The following is a 22,812-nucleotide window of genomic DNA, read 5'->3' on the forward strand; positions in this document are numbered from 1 at the left end:
GGGACCCTGCAACCCATGTGGGAGACCTGCGTGGAGTTCCTGGCTCCTAGCTGTGGAAGATCGATCTCACTCTGTCTCTCCCTCTGTCTCTGTCACTCTGCTTTCCCAGTAAATAAATCTTTTTAAAAAACTACACATCTGAACAACAACAAAAAAATGTTTAAAGCAAATTTTAAACCTCTTTTTTTTTTTAAAAGCCCAAACACAGCAGATAGGAGATAATCCTGGCAGTTAGAAAAATGAAAATGTAGGATGGTGATTCTCAGGCATGCTTTTATATAAAATGTCATAAAAGTCTCAGGTTTTTTTTTAAGATTTATTTTTATTTATTTGAAAGAGTTACAGAGAGAGGTAAAGACAGAGAGAGAGGTCTTCCATCTGCTGGTTCACTCCCCAAATGGCCTCAACGACCCGGGCGGGGCTGGGCCAGGCTAAAGCCAAGAGCCAGGAGCCTCCTCTGGGTCTCCCACGTGAGTGCAGGGGCCCAAGCACTTGGGCCAGCCTCTGCTGCTTTCAGGCATATCAGCAGGGATCTGTGATAGCAGGGTGTTTTTAACAATATTTTATAAAACGGATTGATAAAATATAACCATTAATGATAAAAAATTTTCTTAAGCCTTAGTAAAAGAAATAGAGAAATTTTGGGGCCATTGTTGTGGCACATCAGGTTAAAGGTGCTACCTACAATGCCAGCATCCCATATGGGCGCTGGTTCGAGTCCCTTGATTGCTTCACTTCTGATCCAGCTGTCTGCTAATATGCCTGGGAAAGCAGTGTACAATGGCCCAGTCCCAACCTTTGCAGCCATTTGGGGAGTAAACCAGTGGATGAAAAATCTCTCCTCTCTCTTTCTTTCTGTCTCTGCCCCTTACTTCCCTCTCTCTCTCTAACTCCATCCTTCAAGTAAAAGAAATAAATATTTTTTTTAAGAAAAGGGAACTTATTAGATCTGATAAAGGTTATATACAAAAGCTTATTAGAGGACATGAAGTATAAAGGTATATCCATTTGTCAAAACTATTTACCAAAACTAGGCATTTGGCCTAGGGGTAAAAGTGCCAATTAGGACGCCTGCTTTCTGAGTTGGAGTCACTGTCTCCACTCCTGATTGCAGTTTTCTGCTAACGCACACCCTGGAAGGCAGCAGGTGATAGCTCAGTGGTTGGGTTCCTGCCACCCACTTTGGAGACCCAGAGTCAGTTCCCATCTCCTGGCTTCGGCCTGGCCCACCCCCAGCCATTATGGGTATTTGCAGGGTGAATCAGCAGATGGGAGCTCACTCATGATCATTCTATCTCAAATAAATAAATAAATTTTAAAAGTATACAGTTAAGAATTATTCAACATATATAAATTTTATCTAAAAAAAAAAAATGAGTGAGGGCTAGGGGAAGTGAACCTAGCAGGGTAGCTCAGCCTCTGCATTGTTGACATTTTGATGCAGAGAATCCTTTCCATGTTAAATAGCATCCATTACTTGTACATGCAAGATTCCAGATATACCTTGTCACATGTGACAGCCAGAATGCCTCTAGACATTGCCAGGTGTCCCCTGAACTGAAGATGGGATGAATGCCACAGGGTCAGAGCACAGGTGGAATGAGAATGGCAGAATGTTGTTACTGAAGCTGGATAGGGGGTGCCCATGAGTTCAGTCAGCGTGTTCTGTTTACTTGATGTAACTTTGAAATTCCCCAGCACATTAAGATTTAAAAAAAAAAAAAAGTGTTCCTACTTTATACATGCCCATTCATGTATAATCTAAAATAAAAGTCTATTTTGGGAGTTGACGCAAAACGCCCATGCTTCCTGAAATTAAACTGGCTTCTTTCTAGATTTTCTGATGGCAGAACTTAGGTTCAGAACAGCTGAACTGTCTCCTTTCCTTTTTTGTGTCTATATGTGGTTCTGCCCAGACAGTAGAATGTTCTTTTTACTCAGTACTTTCTTTCTTTCCAAAGAACTTTTTAAATCTCTTATCTACCACCTCTCAGTTTTCCTTGTCTCAATCACTCTGACTCATCCTGATTTCCATGAAGCCCTCCTTACCCCCTGAGAGTTCCCTGCCTCTCCTGCTGCTTGGTCAGAAGAGCCCTTCCTTTGTGCCACACACAGCTAGGAGTTAGGCTCCGAGAGCCACCCTCCAGAGGGGTTCACTACATCGACACTGTCACCAGAGACCCCGAGACAGGAAGACCAGCCAGCACTATAATAAGCATGAACCAATTAATGAAAAATCACTATAAATGCCACACTCACTGGCCAAATGTAGAAAGTTTTTTTCTCTCTGGAGATTAGAAATAAGACAAGAGTGTCTGTTGTCACCATTTCTATCCCATGTTGCCCTTGAATTCCTAGCTAAGATAATATGGAAAAAATAAAACAAAAAATATATCTTTAAAAGATTTATTTATTTATTTATTTGAAAGGCAGAGTTACAGACAGAGAAGGAGAGAACTTCCATCCACTGGTTGACTTCCAAGTGGCCACAAAGGCCAGGGCTAGACCAGGCAAAAGCCAAGAGCTTCTTTGAGGTCTCCAATGTGGGTGCAGGAGCCCAAGGACTTGGGCCATCCTCCACTGCTTTCCCATGTGCATTAGCAGGGAGCTGGATCAGAAGTAGAGCAGCTGGGATTCAAACCAGTGCCCATAAGGGATACTGGTGTTGCAGGCAATGGCTTAACCCATTGTGCCACAACGCTGGCCCCAGCAAAAAAATTTTAAGCAAAAGGTATACAGATAAAAAAGGAAGAGACAAAACTGTTGTTTTTCACAGAAGTTGTGATTGTTAATAATATCTTCAAAAAATACAGTTAAACTACTGGAATATAAATTTAGCAAGATTGCTTAATATAAAGTCAATATTAAAAATTTATTTTGTGTATCAGCAACAAACAAATATGAAAATTGTGGGTGTGGGCATTTAGCCTAGCAGTTAAGATGCTCATGTGCCACACCAGAGTACCAGAGTTCATTTTCCACTCCAGCTACTGACTCTGGCTCCCTGCTAATGCAGACCCTGGGAGGTTCCTGCCACCCTTATGGGAGACCCAGACTGTGTTCCTGGCTCCCAGCTTCAGCCCTCAGCCACAGCATCACAGGGGATGGGAGAGCACCCCTCTCTCCTCTCACCACCCCCATCTGTCTCTCTCCCCCTCTCAAATAAATAAAATTTAAATAAATGAATGAAAACGAAAAATTTTGAGCAGGCATTTGTTTCGTCTGGTGGTTTAGGACACCCACATACAATACCACAATGCCGAGTTCAGTTCCCAACTCCAGCTTCTGACTCCAGCTTCCCACCAGTGAAGACCTGGGAAGGCAGTGGTGATGGCTTAACTATTTGGGTTCCTGACACACATTGGGTACTGGCTCTGGCTCCAGCCCCAGCCCAACCATGATCATTAGGGACATTTGAAGTGTAAGCCAGTGAATAGAACCTCTCCCTGTGTCTCTGTCCCTCAAGTAAATTTAAAAATTTTTTTAAATTTTCGAGTGAAATTATTTATGGTAGCATTAGGAAACATTAGCTACCTAGGAATATATCAAGAAAAATATGCAGGTTGGTATTTGGCCCAGCAGTTAAAACACTGGTTAAGATGTGTGCATCCCATATCAGAGACCTTAGATTTGAGAACCAGCTCCACTCTTGATTCTGGCTTCCTGCTTATATGCACCCCAGGAGGCAGCAGGCTCAAGTAGTTGGGTACCTACCTCCCACATGGGAGACATGCATTGAGTTCTCAGCTTCAACCTGGGCTAGCCCCAGCTGTTTGTGCATTTGGGGAGTGAAGCAGCAGACGGGAGCTCTCTGTTTCTCTGTCTCTCTGCCTTGCAAATGAATAAATATTTTTAATCATAAAACATTTTTAAAAAAGAAAAATGTATAACTCTTCTACACTGAAAACAATGTTAAAGACACATTAAAATAAATCTTTAAGATGTCAGAATAGCTCAGGTTCATGAATTAAAAAACTATTAAAAAGATGTAAATTCCTCCAAAATTAATCCATAGATGCAGTACATTTCAAATAAGAATCCCAGCAGAGGTGTGTGGGGGTGTGGGAGGGAGAGATTTGATAAGCTGATTTTAAAAGGTAGACAAATGCAAAAGACAAAAAAACTCTTAAAGAACAAAATTGGAGAACTTAAACCTCAGGATATCAAGACTTACATTAATTTTTTTAAAGATTTATTTTATGTATTGGAAAGACAAAGTTATGGAGAGAGGTAGAGACAGAGAGAGAGGTCTTCCATCCACTGGTTCACACCCCATATGGCCTCAGTAGCCAGAACTGAGCCAATCCAAAGCCAGGAGACAGGAGCCAGGAGCTTCTTCCAGGTCTCCCACAGTGTGTGCAGAGGCCCAAACAGTTGGGCCATTTTCCACTGCCTTCCCAGACACATTAGCAGGGAGCTGGATCAGAAGTGGAACAGGGGCTGACGCTGTGGCATAGCAGGTAAAACCGCCACCTGCAGTGCTGGCATCCCATGTGGGTACCAGTTCCAGTTCAGCTGCTCCACTTCCAATCCAGCTGTCTGCTATGGCCTGGGAAAACAGTAAAAGATGGCCCAGGACCTTGGTCCCCTGCACCCACATGGGAAACCCAGAAGAAGCTCCTGGATCCTGGCTTTGGATCAGCACAGCTCCAACCATTGCAGCCATCTGGGGAGTAAACCAGTGCATGGAAAATACCTCCCTCCCTCCCTCTCCCACTCCTTCTCCCTCTCCCTCTCCCTCTCTATTTCTATCTTTCTCTCTGCCTTTACCTCTCTGTAACTCTTCCATTTAAATAAAGAAATAGACCCACACATATATAGACACTTAATTTCCAATAAATAGTGATAGGTAATTATAATCTTGACTTTTATCACACACCATACACAAAAATTAATCCCACCAAGGATTTCATGAAATTGGAACCTTCATACATGGGTGGTGAGAATTTAAAACAGTAAATCCAGTTTGGAAAACAGTGTGACAGTAACCATAGAGTTACCACATGATCCACCAGTTCTACTCCTAGGTAAAGTCCAAAAGAATTGAAGAAATGTATGTATTCACACAAAAACTTGTACACAAGTGTTCATAGCAGCAGCCAAGAAATAGAAACATCTCAGACATTTATCAGATGATGAGTGGATTATCAAAATGTATATAATCATACAGTGAAGTATTGTTGAACCATTCAAAGGAATGAAGTCCTGACATGCTGTGCCAGGGTAAGCCTTAGAAGCACTATGCCTAGGACCGGCGCTGTGGTGTGGGGGTAAAGCCGCCGCCTACAGTGCTGGCATCTCATGTCCCTTGTCTAGTCCCAGCTGCTCCACTTCCGTTCCAGCTCTCTGCTGTGGCCTGGGAGAGCAGTGGAGGATGGCCCAAGTCCTTGGGCCCCTGCAACTGCTTGGGAAACCTGGAAGAGGCTCCTGGCTTCTGGCTTCAAATCAGGACAGCTCCGGTGGTTGCAGTCACCTGGGGAGTGAACCAGCCGATGGAAGACCTCTCTCTCTCTCTCTGTCTCTCTGTCTGTCTCTCTCTTCTCTCTCTGTAACTCTGCCTTTCAAATAAATAGAATAAATCTTATTTAAAAAAAAAAGTCACAGTCACAGAGTAGGTGATATTTGCAGTACATATAACTAAGTGTTCGTATTCAAAAGCCATATTTTTAAAAACCTCTAACAAATCAATTAGAAAAAGGTGAGTCGCCAACAGAAACATGACAAAAGAGTTGAATAGGTATTTCAGGGAAAGGATATCCAAAAATCCAATAGCTTGTTAGTCATCAGGAAAAATGTAAATTAAAGTCACAATGATCTCAGAATGGCTAAAATTTGACTGACTGACAAATCAAGTGTTGGTGAGCATACGGAGCAACTGGAACCACCGTACATGCTGGGAGGAATGGAAGTTGACACACTGGCACGTTGGGAGGTTGTTTGGCAGCCTCTACTACAGCTAAGCATGTGCTGCCCCTTGGATCTAGCAGTTCTACTCTTGACCAGCCGCTACCTTAGAGGTGAGGCCTCATGACCACCAAAAGCCACATACCAGGGGCCAGCACTGTGGAACAGCAGCTTAAGCCACTGCCTGCAGCACCAGCTTCCCGTACAGGCACTGGTTCAAGTCCCGGCTGCCCCACTTCCAGTCCAGCTCTCTGCTAATAGCCTGGGAAAGCAGTGGAGGATGGCCCAAGTGCTTGGGCCCCTGCACTCACCCGGGAGACAGAGAAGAAGCTCCTGGCTTCAGTCCGGCCCACCCTGGCTGTTGAGGAGTGAACCAGCAGATGGAAGATTTCCTTCTCTGTCTCTGTCTCTGTCTCCCTCTCTCTCTCTAAACTCTACCTTGCAAATAAATAAATCTTTTTTAAAAATAATAACCACAGCAGGGTTATGAGCAGTAAGCCGATGTAGAGTGATGGAGGCCAGAAGAGGGCTTACTTTGTGGGAAGGAAAGGAGAGTGTTGGCTGGAAGAGAGCACGAGGGAGCCTTCAGTGATGCCAGCGATATCCTGTTTCTTCAAGTAAGCAATAGGCTGTGTATGCATGCAGAAGGTCATGGAGCGGTCTGCTGGCTCTGTGTGTACTGTGCTGTGTGGGAGCTATTCCTAAAGTGGAGAAAAAGAAAAACAGAGGACATCCCCAGCCGGGTCTCTCCGTCCTTGAGACCTTGAATGTCCCCTCTGTGCTCCTCATGGCAGAACTTGGCAGTGCACATCAGGTCCTTTGCCTTCTAGGAGTGTGCCTTTGTCTTATGCACTCAAGATTTTCACCCCTCCAGGAACTGTAGGACACTCGTTAGGAAGCACAGGGTCCTCTCCAAAGGTTCTTGTTGCCTTGCACCCTGCAGCATCAGTCAGCTCACATCAGTCCCAGAATTCTCTCTGCAGTGCAGATTCGGCAGTGACCAACTCTGGCCCAAAGTCTCATGCCTAAAAGATGAATTATTAGCTACTTTCAAGGTTGAGAACCAGCGGGTTTTCATGCTAAATGGAGCCATTCATCGTCACTTCCCACAGCTGCTAGATCTGTTCAACTGATTCCCGCCTTTTCTGACTGTGTTGCTCTATGTGAAAGCAGCGAGGCCACGGTTTCCAGCTCTTCCACTGTGCGGTAAAGACAGAGTTTCACTGAGACTGGCCTGCAAGCGAACGTGTCAGATCTCCCTAGATACGGGGACGCTGGAGAATTATGTCTGGTTCATTCCGACCTCTTCCTGTCACTTGAGACTGTGCAATTATTTATGCGTATAGCATATCTCTGGGAACTAGGGGGTGTAGAGAAATAGGAAGTATCCTCATATGTTTTAAAGTATAATCATGGGGGGTTATTTTCTACCCATAAATAAATGCCAAGGCACAGCTTTGAATTTTGACAAAGCTCTCAGAATTTGCTACATGGAAGACAAAGTTGAATTCTTGCCAGACCTCAAACAGCATACCTTAAAAATTTTTTTCCATTTATTAAAAGTATAGAGGATAATGTCAAGAACATCAGCTTACCACTCAGTAAAAAATCCAACATGTTCCCACTTTCACTTTGTAACTTTCTTATGTAAAGTAAGTAATTATAGTTATTGCTGAAGCCCCCTGGGGACCCTACCCTGCCCTCCCTCTCCCTCTCCCTCTCCCTCTGTACTCAAAGGTAAACACTATTCTGGTCTTTATTTTTATCATCCCCACATATGTTTTGATATGTGCATATATATTGAATACACATGGTATATGATTTTGTTCTGCAGGTTTTTAAACTTTATATAAATGGTGCTATACATGTCCGTTCCCCCACTTGCTGTTTTTACTCAACTGAATGATTTTTGAGACTAATCCATGGTGAGACATATCTCTTGCATCCTTTCATTTTATGCAGGATCATAGCCCTCACATGAACAACACCATTTATTGTTCATTCTGCCATTTATGGCCATTCAGGTTGTTTGCAGTCTTTAAGTGTCTTTTTTTTTAAAATACGTATTTATTTATATGAAAGGCAGTGTTACAAAGAGGCAGAGAGAGAGGTCTTCCATCCGCTAGAGGTCTTCCGTTTTCCTAGATGGCCGCAATGGCTGGAGCTGGACCCATCCGAAGCCAGGAGCCAGGAGCCAGGAGCCAGGAGCCAGGAGCTTCCTTTGGGCCTCCCACAAGGGTACAGAGGCCTAAGGACTTGGGCCATCATCCATTGCTTTCTTGGGCCATAGCAGAAAGCTGGATCAGAAGTGGAGCAACCAGGTCTCCTAAACTGACCAGCAGACACAAGTACACCCTTCTTGGGTCAGCTGTTTCTTTGCCACCTGGTCACAGCAGGGGGAACAGCAGGAAGCAGTCTGAGCTGTGGGTCCAAACTGCCTGGGGGCGGGGGGAAAGGCAAATACAGCGCCCATCCACCTCCACCCCACCCTATAACCCGGCCATCAACTGAGGTAAGTTTAGCAAGCAGTTAAACAGGAACTATTTTTTTTTGGGGGGGGGGGGGCAGGCAGAGTGGACAGTGAGAGAGAGAGACAGAGAGAAAGGTCTTCCTTTTGCCGTTGGTTCACCCTCCAATGGCCACCGCGGCCAGCGCGCTGCGGCTGGCGCACCGCGCTGATCCGATGGCAGGAGCCAGGAGCCAGGTGCTTTTCCTGGTCTCCCATGGGGTGCAGGGCCCAAGCACTTGGGCCATCCTCCACTGCACTCCCGGGCCACAGCAGAGAGCTGGACTGGAAGAGGGGCAACCGGGACAGAATCCGGCGCCCCGACCGGGACTAGAACCCGGTGTGCCGGCGCCGCTAGGCGGAGGATTAGCCTAGTGAGCTGCGGCGCCGGCCAAACGGGAACTATTAAGTACCTGCAAGGCAGGGCCTTATGAAGGCATTAAAATAACAGCAATAATGAATTGGCAGTTTTTTCTAATGAGTAGGCAGGCATTTTAGGACAGATTTCAGTGCCAGTAAGGGTGCAGTCTGCACTGCTGGCAGGGTAATAGGTACATTCCACTTGGAAAGCAGTTCAAGATATGTACCAAAAACCTTAGAAATGTCCTTATGTTTTAAGCTGTCCTGAAGACTCTGCTAAGAAATACTATTAACAGACCTAGAATATATGTACAAGCTGTTCACCAGACCATTTATTATTAATATTAAAATTAAAGAAGTGGGGCCAGCGCCATGGCGTAGCGGGTAAAGCCACTGCCTGCAGTGCCGGCATCCCATATGGGCACTGGTCCAAGTCCCGGCTGCTCTACTTCCGATCCAGTGCTCTACTTCCGATCCAGTGCTCTGCTGTGGCCTGGGAAAGCCGTAGAAGATGGCCAGTCCTTGGGCCCCTGCACCCACGTGGGTGACCTGGAAGAAGATCCAAGCTCCTGGCTGTGGGGAGCAATCCGGACTGGACTGAGTTACTGGAATTAAGACTTATTCTATGCATCTGCTCTCCCACAATATGGCGCTGGGAGAGAAGTAAACAGCTTCCGCACAGCTGCCTCCAGTTCAACTAATAAACTGTAGGACTTGCTCCTGATTGGAGGAGAGCAGCGTACTCGGCGTGTGGGCAGCCGAGTTGGGATTGGCGGAGGAGGACTATAAAGGAGGAGAGAGACGGCATGCACCAGGAACATCTATGGGGAACATCTAAGGGAACCCGTGCAGCCCCCAGAGAGCCGGCCGGCGGTGTGCCGCTCCCCTGCGGAAGTGGGGAATGCGGCCAGGGGGAACTGCCCTTCCACGGAGGTGGAAGGGATAGTAGCCAACCCGGGAAGAACCAGCAGCAAACCCGGGGAGGGCCGAGCAGACGAAAGAACAGCGCAGGGTCCTGTGTCGTTCCTCCACGAAGAGGGGGAGCGACATAATGGTGCCGTGACTCGGATTAGGAAACCTAGGTCGGATAGGAAACCTAGCTCGGATAGGAAACCTAGGACGGATAGGAAACTTAGGAGGGAAGAAACGGGAAGAACTGGGAAAATACCGGAGAGAGAGACTAGCAAACAGCCTAGGGAAAAGCCGGACGAAAAGGGTGCCGGAAGAAGCTATTGAAAGCCTAGGCATAGACTCGGATACGGACTACGGGGGGAAGCTGGGAGAAATCTCTAAGGTCGAAAGCGAAAGTGAAAGTTAGAACAAACAGACTCGGATGCAGACTGTGGGGAGAGGCCAGGTGAAATGAGGGAGGAGTATTGTTGGAGGAAAGCTTGGGGAAACATACCGGGTAGAGAAAAATGTTAGGGAAATTGAAGCCGCGGGGGGCAGGCCAAGGCGGACACGAAAGCCACTTTGGGATTCTCAAGTTAGCCCGGGAATAGGGGGCGAAAAGTTGAAACCAGAAGCTGAGACGTAAGCCAGATTGGGATCCGTCTGATTAGCCCGGGGAGCAAAGGACGGGAAGCCAAACCGTGGGGCGGAGACGTATGCTGGGTTGAATTCGCCAGGCTAGCCCGGGGAACTTAGATTGAATGCTAGTGGCGGACACGTAAGCTACGCTGTGTTACTCGCGGAAGCCGCCGCGTGCAGAGAGCACGGGGCGTGAATAGATAGGGAACGGGGCTGGCGCGAGGCCGTGGTGCAGACGCGAAGGGCGTGGAGACCGCGGAGCGCGCGAAGCCAAGCCGCGCAAAGCCGGGAAGCTGCGCAGATGAGAGAGGCGCGGGCTAAAGCGGCTCAGCCGGGAAGCCGCCGAGAAGTAGCCTCGGGGCGGGCAGCGGGAAGCTGCGGGGATAAGAGAAACAGAAGTTTAGAAGTAAAAGAGAAATAGGAATGCTGGAAGATAGAAGTAAAATGGGAGAAATAGGAATGCCCGGAGATAGAGAAATAGAGAAATAGAAAGGCCTCCCTACAACACTGCAATGTGAGAGCTTGGATTCGGTCTGCCTGATTAAGTGAGGCGATGAGCACGATGAGCACCTGCGGCGGCTAGCAGCTTATGCGCCGCAGGTCACCGAAGACAGGCACGAATTAACATCAGTAAGGCCTCCCCACAAAAAGGCAATGAGAAGGCTTGGATTCGGTTTGCCTGATAGAGCTTGTAAGCCCCTGCAGGCAGAGCAAAGCATGCGCTGCAGGGCACCGAACACAGGCACGCATCAGCGCCTAAAAACCTCCTCACAACATGGCGAAGAGAGGACCCGGATTCGGTTTGCCTGATGGATAGGACTTGTAAGAGCCTGTGGCAACTCTAGCAAGTACAGCAGAGTGTGTGCCGCGGGACACCGAAGACAGGCGCGTATCAACGCCAAAAAATAAAAAGAAAGGGGGATCTGTGGGGAGCAATCCGGACTGGACTGAGTTACTGGAATTAAGACTTATTCTATGCATCTGCTCTCCCACAATATGGCGCTGGGAGAGAAGTAAACAGCTTCCGCACAGCTGCCTCCAGTTCAACTAATAAACTGTAGGACTTGCTCCTGATTGGAGGAGAGCAGCGTACTCGGCGTGTGGGCAGCCGAGTTGGGATTGGCGGAGGAGGACTATAAAGGAGGAGAGAGACGGCATGCACCAGGAACATCTATGGGGAACATCTAAGGGAACCCGTGCAGCCCCCAGAGAGCCGGCCGGCGGTGTGCCGCTCCCCTGCGGAAGTGGGGAATGCGGCCAGGGGGAACTGCCCTTCCACGGAGGTGGAAGGGATAGTAGCCAACCCGGGAAGAACCAGCAGCAAACCCGGGGAGGGCCGAGCAGACGAAAGAACAGCGCAGGGTCCTGTGTCGTTCCTCCACGAAGAGGGGGAGCGACACCTGGCTCCTAGCTTTGGATTGGTGCAGTTCTGGCTGTTGCAACCATCTGGGGAATGAAACAGCAGATGGAAGACCTCTCTCTCCCTTTCTCTCTCTCTCTCTCTCTCTCTCTTTCTGTTCCTCTGCCTCTCTGTAACTCAACCTTCAAATAAATAAATCTTAAGAAAAATTAAAGAAGCAAATTAAATAGAATAGTTTAATATCCTGAAGTTTTGCACAGACAACCCATAGTTGTACTTTATAGCTATTAAAAATCATGGTTTTGGGCCGGCGCTGCGGCTCACTTGGTTAATCCTCTGCCTGCGGCGCTGGCACACTGGGTTCTAGTCCCAGTTGGGGTGCCGGATTTTGTCTGGGTTGCTCCTCTTCCAGTCCAGCTCTCTGCTGTGGCCCGGGAAGGCAATGGAGGATAGCCCAAGTGCCTGGGCCCTGCACCTGCATGGGAGATCAGGAGGAAGTACCTGGCTCCTGGCTTCGGATAGGTACAGCGCGCCTGCCATAGTGGCCATTTGGGGGGTGAACCAATGGAAAAGGAAGACCTTTCTCTCTCTCTCTCTCTCTCTCTCTTACTGTCTAACTCTGCCTGTCAAAAAAAAAAAAAAAAACAAAACAAAACCATGGTTTTGGGGGCTTGCATTGTGGGTAAAGCTGCTACCTGCAATGCCAGCATCCCATATAAGTGCCGGTTTGTGTCCTAGTTGTTCTGCTTCTGATCCATCTCCCTGCTAATGCACTGGGGAAGGCAGCAGAGGACGGCCCAAGTGCCTGGGCCCCTGCGTGCATGTCAGAGTTCAGAAGGGGTTCTGGCTCCCGACTTCAGCCTGGATCAGCCCCAGCCATTGCGGCCATCTGGGGAGTGAACCAGTGGATGAAAGATTTTCTCTCTCTGTGACTCTGACTTTTGAATAAATAAATAAATCTTTAAAAGAAAATCATGTGTTTTTCCAAACTTCCATGATGGAAAAATGGAATACAAACTTCATGTATTAAGTATGAAAACTAAGATATAAAACTGTGTATGCATATGGTATACTTCTAGTGTTTTTAACACCACATTTCACCATGGCCTCTTGATATTGTTTTGCCTGGGTAGTGGAAATGATAATTTTTTCTTTTATGTTTCTGTGTATTTTCTGAATTGTCTGCAAAGAGAACGTATTACAGGCATCACAAGGAAAATGTTAGTAGCCGGCGTGGGTGCTTGGGTGTCATGTCCCGGTGAAGGGGCTCCTAATTCTATACTTCACTCCGCAGCTGCTACTGGACACCCACTCCCTGAAGATGGTCCTGCTCGACCTCCCGTCCATCGGCTCGCAGGTGGTGAGGAAGGCCCCCGCCAGCTACACCAAGATTGTCGTGAAGGGCATGACGCGGGCCGAGATGATCCTCAAGGTGATGGCTCGTGGCTGCCTCCGGGAGCCGCTGGAAGTCACTGGATCGTTTTTCCCTTCTAGTTTTGGTTTTGAAAGCCCAGAGTACGGCCCATCCCCAGCAGTCCCAAAGGGCTGTCCAGATCCTTTGGCTGAACTAAATGTTGGCCTCATCATACTGTTGAAAGTCAGTGGACGGTTACTTTGTCTTTCTGACAAATAAATTCTTTGTTGTCAAGGGAATCTCTTGTAATTAGATTTGGCCAAAACTGGAAGTCGGTGGCGTTGTGGCTGTGAATCACTGCGCAAGGCAGGGAGCCTTACTTCTCAGCAGGGACTCCAGGCCCGGCTGTCCGTGACGCCCTTCCACATCAGCCTCTTGGCCGTCTGTGCTTTGCAGCATTAAACGAACCTGAACAGATGTTGTACTAAATGAATCTAACGAGCAAATGGGTTTTTTAAAGCCTCATTTAACAAAATATTGAGTCACAGGTGATGGTGTTGAGCCTGTCTGAAGCCTCGGGCATCTGCATCTGATTTTCACCTGTGCTCTGAGAAGGGCGAGGGCAGAGAACAGCGGTACTATCGAGTCGTGGTCTTGGAGGCTCAGGGCCTGCAGGCTCGTCAGTCCTCCTTCCCAAACAGTAACTCAAATGATGGCAGGGGAAAAGGCAGCCGCAGGCCCCAGACAGCTGTGGAGCCAAGTGCGGACATCAGAAGCAGCTCATCATTTTCTTCCCCCGCTGGGGAGAAGAGCGTACAGTTTAGGAGTTGTCTGCAGGCTGTGCTGAGGGAGCTCTTCCTGCCCCCTCTCTGGTGCACTCTCAGGGATTCCAAACAAAAGTCAGCTTGCTGCAGGGAGAAAATCACGTCCGTCCGCGTCCCGAAGCCCGATGGCAATGAATGCGAGGCGTTCAATGCCTCCTTTCCCCCCATCTGTCTGTCGATGGCTTTAATGAAGGTAGGTGAGTGAACTTCTAGATTCTAGGCACACAGAAGGGGGAGACAGCTCTGAAATTTCTGTTTCCGAGAAGATTCACTTCCTTGGTACCCTGTGTGCACGCAGTGCCTCAGACAGCAGACCCTCCACACAGTGCTTCCCAAGTCCTCCTGGCCTGGGAGCCCACCCAGGCCTACGGCGTCGGAACCTTCTGTGCTGTAACAGGCAAATCCGATGATTACACAGCAACCCCAAGAAACAGCGCTCTGATTAACGGGGTTACCGCCGCTTCCCAAAACCTGATGGAATCGTTTTGTGCTCAGCTGACGAGTTAGGGGAGATGACCCCTGCCCCCAGCCACGAGTGCTCTTTCAGGGCCTAAGCTTGTCTCCTGCCCCTGTAGGTAGTGATGGCCCCTCATGAACCACTGGTGGTGTTTGTCGACAACTACATCAAACTCCTGACAGACTGCAACACAGAAACCTTCCAGAAGATACTGGACATGAAGGTGAGCACAGTGTCTCATTCTGTCAGACCTGCTTGTCCCTCTCACACTCGGTGGTTCTCACTGGGGCGGAGGTAGGCTGCTGGCCCGTGTGCCCGGCACCACACTGCTGGGCAGATGGGAAGAAGCCTTTGGAGAGGAGGGGCCTGGGTGTATGAACTTGAGGCTTCGGAGCCGACCTCCATGCCTCGCTGGGAGGAGGCTGGGCTGGAGTAGAGCGAGGGCGGGAACAGCGCCTTCCCCGTCCTTCTCACCTGTCCCCCACCCCCCTTGGCTCCCATCACCCTTCCTCCCTCTGATTTTCTCTGGCCAGGGCTGGCAGTCGCCTGACGAGCGGGTGCATCCCCAGCCTGCAGTCATTGTGCTGCTTGCATGGCCTCAGCGTGACGGCTCTGCTTTCTCTCTGCACCCAGGGGCTGAAGCGAAGTGAGCAGAGCAGCATGCTGGAACTCTTCCGCCAGCGGCTCCCCGCCCCGCCCTCAGGGCCAGAAGGCTCCAGCTCTCTGTCCCTGATGGCTCCAACCCCGGAACAGGAGTCCTCGCGAATCCGCAAACTCGAGAAACTCATTAAAAAGAGACTGTAGGAGCACACAGGGGCGCCTTCTCTTTCCTGGCCAGCATCCCTCAGCACCTGGTTACCCGAAGCCCCATCCGCTCCTGTGTTCCCGTAACCCTCAGATCACCTGTCGTGAAACTTCGGGGGCTGTTGACATGTTTGCCCCATGCCCTGTCTTGATTCCTGTGAGTAAGAGCCGGGTTATAAAAAGGCAATTGAGATGATCCATGATGCCTAAAGCAGAAGCAGTTGCTGTTGGGATTGCTCTCGACCAGTTGGGCCGTTACTGGCTCCCGCGGCCTCACCCTGGCAGCCCTGCCCTGCCTTCCAACGTGTGGGCCCTGCTTTCCACCATACACCCATGCAGGCGACAGGTGGGAAGCCTGGCTCTCATCCCTTCCCAATGCCACTGGGGGAGGTCACCCCTTAGCCAGGGCACCGGGCACTTTCCTCCCACTCGGCTGTGGCTCTGGGGCCCGAGTTCACGAGTGATAGAGGGAGCAGCACGGTACTCTTCCGAGGGAGCTTCCTGGGACAGATGTTGCTTTTGGTCTTCTTCTCGGCTTAGCCTGCTTCTCTCCTCTTCGTAGCGGTCACCCACGGAGAGGGCGCCTGTCTGCCACCCTGGAGGCTGCCTGTGCCCCACCTGGGCTGTCGGGCCCCTGAGCTGGGGAGGGGACAGACCCAGATCTGACTTGGAGAGAGGGTTCTACTTGGCACTCAGCGGGGTATGTGAGCAGATTGTTCTGTCTCTTCATCCCCACTCTGATTTCTGTAGAAGGGGTTGCCTTGGTACAGGGGCCAGCATTCTCTTGGGACATGTCTTCTAGGCTTTCTCCTCAGATGAAGCTATGGAAAAGCCCAGGACACCCATACCCACCAGCCCCCTCCCGCACACACACACCTGGTTCAGAGTCATCGGAAACAGCAGACTTGACGGGCTGAGCCGAGTGCCGTGTTGCCGCGTGGCTAGCAAGGAAGAGCCTGGGTCCTAGGAAGAGAACCTCACACGACCCACAGTGCAGCCTGCCCTCCCCGGGCTCTCGGCGGCAGAGCTTTGCCCAAGAGAATTGCCCCCACTGGGTCAGCCCCTCCCAGCACCCTGGTCCAGAGAGGGGCAGCCGTCACCTGGTTGACCAGCACGCCTCAGCTCACTGGGAGAGCATGGAGGAGACGGGCTCTGTCAGGAGGCTTGAGGATGGAATGAGGTACCATCAGCCGCACACAGGTCAGTGTTCAGGACAGAGGAAGTGTTCTGGAACCTACAAAACCTGTGGCAGCCATACTGTGGGAAGCGAGGTTTGAAGGCGAGTATTTGGCCCTGATCTTGCTTTGCCAGTGTGTGCCCCTGCGCTGCTCCCCTGCCCGTCTCATCAACTCCATCTGCCCGTCCCAGCTCCCGTCCCAGGCCTCATTTTGTCATCAGCTTCCAGCCTGTCCTTGAAGGTCAGTGTATTGAGGATCTCAAGTTCAAGAACCCTGGGAAGACAAAAAATGGCAAAAGAAAGAGGCCTGGCCCTTAGTTGAACTCAATGGGGAAGAGATTCTGCAGCAGGCAGCTCGGCGGGCAGATTCCACTTTGCTGCCAGGTTGCCCCCCTGAGGCTGTATGGCCTGCACTAATTGGAAAGGAGGGGTGGTGGGCCCACCTCCAAACACCGCGGCCAGGTCGGCTGCCCGTGCCTGGCCTGGGGAGCTGGGAGAGCCAGGGCGTGCCTGCACCTGGCTCCGGCCACTCGCAGTGTGTACGGCCCCGCGGTTCTTCAGGCTCTTTGTCGAGGAGGCGTCTTTTCTGGACATCTCCATAGCAGCATTGAGATGTCAGGCTGCCGTTTCCCCAGCTGGTGGTCACAGCCAGGGAAGTTGCTTGCCTGATTTATTACGCTGTCAGTGATCCCCAAGGAGCCAAGCGATGTCAGTAGGAGTTATGTTAAATGTCTCGTTGATGGCGACTGAACACCGTGCATGCACCCCGTGAAGGCAGAGCGTGTTTCTCCATGGGAGGGATGCGTCAGAGCCACCTGGAGCCCTGCTTAAAAACATGCCCGGAGATTCTGAGTCGGTAAAGCTGCACCGGGAACCAGCGCATAGTTTCAGAAGTTCCAAAGGTGATTATACTGTTTACTCCTTGTTAAGAACCATTGCAATGAGAGAAATTTGCTTTCTGGAAGGGCTCCCACAGCACATTCTCGTAAGTGTATGCTTTTCTGGTCCTCTGAGCAAGTGTAACTGCTGTACAGTGGAGCTGGTACCAACACGGTGCAGAGTCTCTGCGCTAAGTTTTAAGCGTGCGTCGACAGCAGGCAGGGACTGCACACCAGGAAGCAGGCTGTCCCCAGGATGATCGGGAGACTCTGTTTTAGTGAGCGGGACTCACAGAGCTGTGGCTGTCCTTGTCCCTTCCAAGTAAAGTGTATAAAGAAGCACCCCTCGGCAAAGCAGGCAGCTCTGTGGTTCAGCCGGCCTGACACTGCGCCCGTGCCTTGCCCTCACGTCAGCCGCAGTAAGAATCGGTGAATAGAAACAACTTCCAAGTCACTTTTTGGTTAAAATAAGTACTGATCATCTATAATCGGTGAGTCTGCTCCTCGTTACTGTGGACAGGCTTCCAGGTGCCTGCCAGACTGTGCCTGGGAGACAGGAGCCACCGCCGACGGTGTGTTTTCACTCCCAGATTCCATCCTGGGGACGAGGGTGACTATCAGCCCTCCTCTCTCTCACAGAACAAAGCAGCACCCGAAAACTGCCTGCCTCTCACGCCCGGGGCCTCCTGTGTGCGAGGGAACAGGAGTGAGGGCTGCCGGGTGTCGCCCCGGCCCATCCTGAGTTGCCGCCGGACAGGGAAACCTAGTTGCCTGTTTACGGAACGCTCCGGGGGTGCCAGGAGTGCACAGCTGGAAATGTGCTTCCTCTCCCTAGGAAGAGAGTTCTCAAAATAGCCAGGCTGCTTGAGGGTGAAGGCAAACGCTTCACACTTCTTGTCTACTCCAAGGCAGATTCCTAAAAATAAAACCGTCAGAGCCACGCGGGGCCATGTAAGCAGTAGCCCTGGAAACGGCGGACTCCTGCAAAGTTGTCGAAGGTAACGAGTCCCGGGGCATTTCACATATTAAATAGAAATTTCCAGGCGCGTTCTAGTCTCTGTCAAGCTAGATAGCCTCTTGGACCCGCAGAGTTCTGCGCTTCTGGGAGACATAAATTTCTTGAATAAAAGGATTGCTTTTCTGGGTAAATATCTCTGATTTTGCCCATCTGGAAGTGATTTCCTGGTGCATACCGGGGCACAAAATACCGCAGTTAATTAAAGCGTTACTGGATGTCATTTGCTGCTGCAGTGTTTCCGTACCCCTGACAGAAAACAGAGCGGACTGTAGGAAAGAATTAGCAAGCCCAGCAGCCCCGGGCTCCCCCCACCCCCAGCCTCTGCCCTTCTCCCCCGGGGAAGATGTCCCCTCTCTGACAGCGTAAGGGAGCAGCGCAGACACACAGGAGCGGTGTGGCTGCTGATGCAGGGGTCAGGGGTCAGGGTCAGGGCCCGGCTGCCCACTGCGGGGGAACCACTCTGTTAACGTGTGTAATGTGCCGGGCTTCTGCGTTGGAACCTTTCTCACGCTCTGCATGATTCTGTGACTTGTGACTTTCCCGTGTCTACCTTACCGTCCCAGCACAGCGACTGCCGGGGAGCCCGCTCCCGCACACAGTAAGTTAATCCTGTGTTCTCAGTAACTGGGTGGGCATTCTGCAGTGAAGAGTTTTTGGGAAGTCAGGCGATCTTTCACCAGTGGAAAATCTGGTGCAGCACATCCATTCCTTTGGCTTCGAGCTCGTTACCTAGTTTCCATTCTTTGTTTTTGCCAGCTCCGTTTTTAACAGGGCAGCCAGGGATCAATCTAATAAGAAAGGCTTCCCAGTGAGCTGCCCAAGAGGGCAGTGTACCGTGGTGTGCCTCCAGTTCTCTTCCTCCTGCCCACACAGCAGGTGAGAAGCGGGGTGTGCACAGTGTGTCCATGTGAAAGGACAGCAGCCTGGGACCAGAAGCCCACAGACGGGCTGAGCTGCAGGTTTCTGTGACGAGGTTGACATTGGGCGAGTCGTGGGTCCCCTGAGCCTTGGTTCTCAGTCTCTGAGAACAGGGACTGTAAGCGACAGGCTGCAAAGGTCAGACAGCACTGGGTTGTGTGCACTGACTCCGTAAGCGGGACGGGAGAGTGGAATGGGGAGGGTTCATTACCACCTGCCGGGCGGAGCCTGTGGCTGGTCCTGTGGTTGCTGTGGAGCCCTGGATGGCTGCGAGTGTGGCAAACGGCAGGCTGTCTGCTGCTGGCCTTGTTGGGTCATGATGACGAGACGCAGCCTACTCAGGAGTTTTTAAAGACTGCGTCCTGCGCCCTTTGCCCTGGCACTGCTGTTCCTGCAGCGTTTCGGGATAAACCTGCAGACACTGGGAAGAGAGCTTCCTCCCTCGAGGTGCTGTTGGCCGGGCTGCCTGTTACGGGAAATGGGGCACGCACGTTTCCTCTGAATGTAAACGAGGAGGGAGAGGGGCTGCCAAAACCTTCCTTCTAAAAACAGCTCTTCAGTACCGTGTGCGGCTAATGCAAGCCTGCCTGCACTCTTTTTTTTTTTTTTTTTTTCTGACCTACAAAGCAAGATTATCTTCAGACAAGCAGCCCTACCTGGCGAGGCCTGGGTTCACAATCTGTCCGGATTACTTTACAGTTGCCCTTCAAAGAAGCCGTGACCTTTCCCAAGGCCGGCTGAGTCCCTGCGGTCAGCCGAGAGGTTCCTATCTGGCTCCTTCAGTCCCCTGCAGGGATGTTGCTGCAGAGAATGTGGGACAACAGAATGATGTGACAGAATTTTGTTAACTGCTTCACCCCCTGGGAATGCTCCTCACTTAGCCTGAGGGCTCGCGGGCTTCTGCTCAGTAAGCTAGTGGAATCTGCAGGGCTGCCACACCTCCTTGTCTGGGGCAACTTTTCAACAAGAAATTAGGAGCAGCTTCCCAGCCAACTCCCCTGTATCTCTGGGGCCTAGGGAAGTATCTGCTGAGTGGGCCTCAGCTTTCTGGGGTAGCAGGTGAAACGGTGGCAAGGAACCCGGCTTCCTGCGCTTGTTTGCTTTGTGCGGGGCTGGAACCGGGCAAGGCTCTTCCCAGGGAGCCAGAAAATACACACACCAGCTGCCCAAGAGACCACATTCCTCCCTCGGGGCTCTTCCCAAAATAAAGCCTTGTGGCTAGGCCAGCCGGGCAGCCACTGGGGAGCTGCAGCAGGCACATGGAAAAGGCTTCAGTGTTGTGCAAAGAAAACATCAGCTCACAGAGACACCTCCACAACCTCATGCCTGGTGCATCCGGTGCACCCCACTCCCAACTCCTGGTGGGTCCGAACATTGCTGTGCAGCTGGCTGGCCGGGCTGTCGGGGGAGGATGCTGACGACGGGAGCCCAGGTCCCAGCCGGCTCAGCTGCTATCTGACCTGCATCTGAGTATCCTGAGAGGGTCTGGGCACTTCAATGCTCTCTGTGCCTGGGGAGGGCAGGAGCGAGAAGAAAAAGGGAGCCACTGACTGAGGACTCTTTGTGCCCGGCCACCATGTGATACCTCGGTGGCTCAGAAAGGAAGAGTGACATGCCCAAGGCTATTTGGCCAGGAAAGGGTGAAGCCAGGGTCCAGCTCGGGTCTCATTCTGTCATCCACACTCCTGGTCCTACACCAGTACTTTCCAAAGCCATGAGACAAAATTTCACATGTGACCCTCACCATACAGAGCAGATTAATAATGTATTTTATGAGTCCAAATTGTTTGCAAGGCAAATCAATGAAACTCTTTGAGGGAATAGAAAGCATTGCACATCCAAGGTTGTAGATGACAAGCTGTATCAACCCGAGCATCCGATTTATTTCTCTCTTGCTTTGGTTGCACAGAATAGAGATTTGATCCAGCTAAGAATTTGCAAACAGTGTCATTTCCTTTTGTTTAAGCGGCTCCGCTTCCCATCACAGATACTCTTCAGTTAGAGATGCAGAGGTGGGCAGTGCGGTGCTTACCACGATGGCTAGGCTGCCCACATGCCCTGTGGGAGTGCCTGCTTCTCATCCAGCTCTGCTTCCTGCAAATACGGACCTGGGGAGGCAGCAGGGAAGCACTTGAGTCCTTGCCATCACATAGGAGACCTGGATTGAGTTCTGGGCTCCTGGCTTCAGCCTGGCCCAGCTCTGGCTGCTGCGGGCATTTGGAAAGTGAATTGGGGCCAGCGCCGCGGCTCACTAGGCTAATCCTCCGCCTTGCGGCACCCGCACACCGGGTTCTAGTCCTGGTCGGGGATCCAGATTCTGTCCCGGTTGCCCCTCTTCCAGGCCAGCTCTCTGCTGTGGCCAGGGAGTGCAGTGGAGGATGGCCCAGGTGCTTGGGCCCTGCACCCCATGGGAGACCAGGAGAAGCACCTGGCTCCTGCCATCGGATCAACGCGGTGCGCCAGCCGCAGCAAGCCGGCCGCGGCGGCCATTGGAGGGTGAACCAACGGCAAAGGAAAACCTTTCTCTCTGTCTCTCTCTCTCACTGTCCACTCTGCCTGTCAAAACAAAACAAAACAAAAGAAAGTGAACTGGGGATGGGAGATCTCTCTGCCCTTCAAGTAAATTAAATTAAAAGAAAAATGCCAACACAGGGGCAGGAACAACCCTGGTAGCAAAAGGGATGACCCAGCCAAGGTGCTCCAGCTTCTCACACCTGAGCCTGCCATATTCCAGATGCGGGTCCTGTTAATGCGGTTTTTAAGGAGCAGACACAAAACAGTCTGTGTTGGTTTTGTTCACCCCACCGAACGTCTCTGGAGCAAGGTTCCCCCAGATGTGCCGCTCGCTGTGTTTCTGACCTCAAGGGAGGCGGAGGCCTGGCACCAGCCGGCACCAGAACACAGGAAAGAGCCCCTGAAGTGCACCTCCCTTTCAACAGCTCCTGAACTGTCACCCACATTCTGAGTAAACATCCCCTGAACCGGGGCCTGCAGGCAGCTCGGCTGTGTAACCCTTCCTTACCCGTGTTCTAGGTAGCAAGCCCCTCCCCCAGCACCCAGCAGAGTGAGGCTTGGGCAACCGTGCAAGGGAAGCCGGATCCTTGCAAAACCGCAGGAGCCCCAGATCTTACACCCGAGGCCTTGCGTGTCTGCGGCTGCAGTGCTCCGCAGCCTCTGCACGGGTGGAAGGGAAGTGACAGCAAGTCTCACCCAGAAGAGGCCTCAGACCCTGAGGCAATGGCCTGGGGACTGCTGCGGCCTCAAGGCGGCCCCTTCCCCTCTGCACCAGCCCGAAGGCCTTGGGGATTTGCTGTGCACCGAAGTAGCCGCCCCCACCCTCCAGTGGATAAGCTCAGCATTGAAGCATCAGCGTTGACTGGGGGCCTGGTTTCTTTGAGGGCTTTGGTCCAGGTCCTTGCTTTTGCAGATGGGAAAGTGAGGCTGGAGAACTACAAACGCTTGCTTCCCCCTTGCCACGAGAGAGGACCGACTGGCACCACGGCTGCCACCCCGGAACCGTGCTGCCCCCTTCCACTGCTTTCCTTTGCCGGCCCTCCAGGGGCTCTACCCTTCTGCCCAGCCCGGGCCTCCCTCCCCGCCCCACCTGCAGGAGTGATCCCACTGCCGGCACCATGCTTCTCCCGTGGCTTTGGTTAGCTTTTCAGCGGAGCGGTCCACCGCCCCCGTCCTCACGTGCATTTCCTCTTAGGCAGTTCAGCTCC

General features: G+C 51.2%; 1 protein-coding gene and 1 long non-coding RNA gene across 4 annotated transcripts in view; both read left to right on the plus strand.

The window, feature by feature from the left end:
- The window catches only part of VPS53 (VPS53 subunit of GARP complex), a 171,904-nt gene extending 156,609 nt beyond the window's left edge, over positions 1 to 15,295 (plus strand). For all 3 annotated transcript variants that reach the window (XM_089317572.1, XM_070061169.2, XM_089317571.1), the window contains 3 exons: positions 12,955 to 13,092; positions 14,414 to 14,518; positions 14,929 to 15,295. In XM_089317572.1, coding sequence (XP_089173698.1) covers positions 12,955 to 13,092; positions 14,414 to 14,518; positions 14,929 to 15,099 — 414 coding nt within the window. In that variant the 3' untranslated portion in view covers positions 15,100 to 15,295. The remainder of the gene's footprint in view (positions 1 to 12,954; positions 13,093 to 14,413; positions 14,519 to 14,928) is intronic.
- Positions 15,296 to 15,661: 366 nt separating this feature from the next.
- Positions 15,662 to 21,032, plus strand: LOC149121215 (uncharacterized). The gene is made up of 2 exons (XR_016223907.1): positions 15,662 to 15,799; positions 15,902 to 21,032. It is a non-coding gene; the product is annotated as an uncharacterized LOC149121215 (long non-coding RNA).
- The last annotated feature ends 1,780 nt before the right edge of the window (positions 21,033 to 22,812 follow it).

This window comes from Oryctolagus cuniculus, chromosome 17 (genome assembly GCF_051225735.1).
Source record: "Oryctolagus cuniculus isolate XC-2025 breed Fujian yellow rabbit chromosome 17, ASM5122573v1, whole genome shotgun sequence".
In the NCBI taxonomy this organism is placed as follows: Eukaryota; Metazoa; Chordata; class Mammalia; order Lagomorpha; family Leporidae; genus Oryctolagus; species Oryctolagus cuniculus.